This window comes from Fragaria vesca, linkage group LG6, assembly GCF_000184155.1.
Source record: "Fragaria vesca subsp. vesca linkage group LG6, FraVesHawaii_1.0, whole genome shotgun sequence".
In the NCBI taxonomy this organism is placed as follows: Eukaryota; Viridiplantae; Streptophyta; class Magnoliopsida; order Rosales; family Rosaceae; genus Fragaria; species Fragaria vesca.
Window position 1 is genome coordinate 30,271,853 of NC_020496.1, and position 720 is coordinate 30,272,572.

Genomic DNA, 720 nt, shown 5'->3' on the forward strand with positions numbered 1-720 from the left:
CTCTCTCTCTCTCTCTCTCTCTCTCTCTCTCTCTCTCTCTCTCTCTCTCTCTCTCTCTCTCTCTCTCTCTCTCTCCCCCCCCATTACCGCCCATGTTTAGGGCTTTGCCTCCAAATCCATCAAATGGCCCTCGCCGGCATCTACCCTTACCACCAGCAATGGGCCCCGACGGCAGCCCCTCCTCCTCCCCCAGCCGTCGTCGTCGCCACGCCTCCACCTTCTCCTCACCACCTCGTCGACAACCCCAACCGGCCTGCCAACGACGAGGTTCGCACCATCTTCATCGTCGGTCTTCCCGAAGATGTCAAGGAGAGAGAGGTACAGAACCTCCTGAGATGGCTTCCCGACTACGAGGTCTTTCAGGTCAACTACAAAGGCGAGAAGCCGATGAGCTTCCGTCGCCCCGCTCAACAGGTTATTGCTGCCAAAGACGCTCTTCACGTTCATGCTTTCATGGATTGACTGTTTGAGGTGTTGATGATGTAGAAGGTTTAGAGTTTTGATTGGATTTTTGGATGGTGCAGAGTATGGTTTTCGATATGGAATCGAAGACGGTGTTGCATACGGAGATGGCGAAGAAGAATCTGTTTGTGAAAAGAGGTGAGAGCTACTGAGTATTTGGTCTGGGTTCGAAAGCATTAAGAAAAGGGGAGATAAGTTGGGGGGGGGGGAGGAGAGAGAGAGAGAGAGAGAGAGAGAGAGAGAGAGAGAGAGAGAGAG

General features: G+C 53.1%; 1 protein-coding gene across 1 annotated transcript in view; it reads left to right on the forward strand.

Moving 5' to 3' along the window:
• LOC101308310 overlaps positions 1-720 on the forward strand; it is a 59,588-nt gene that overhangs the window by 47,902 nt on the left and 10,966 nt on the right. Inside the window, exons 12-13 of the mRNA XM_004305979.1 lie at positions 157-441; positions 525-600. Of these exons, the coding sequence (XP_004306027.1) occupies positions 157-441; positions 525-600 (361 nt within the window). The remainder of the gene's footprint in view (positions 1-156; positions 442-524; positions 601-720) is intronic.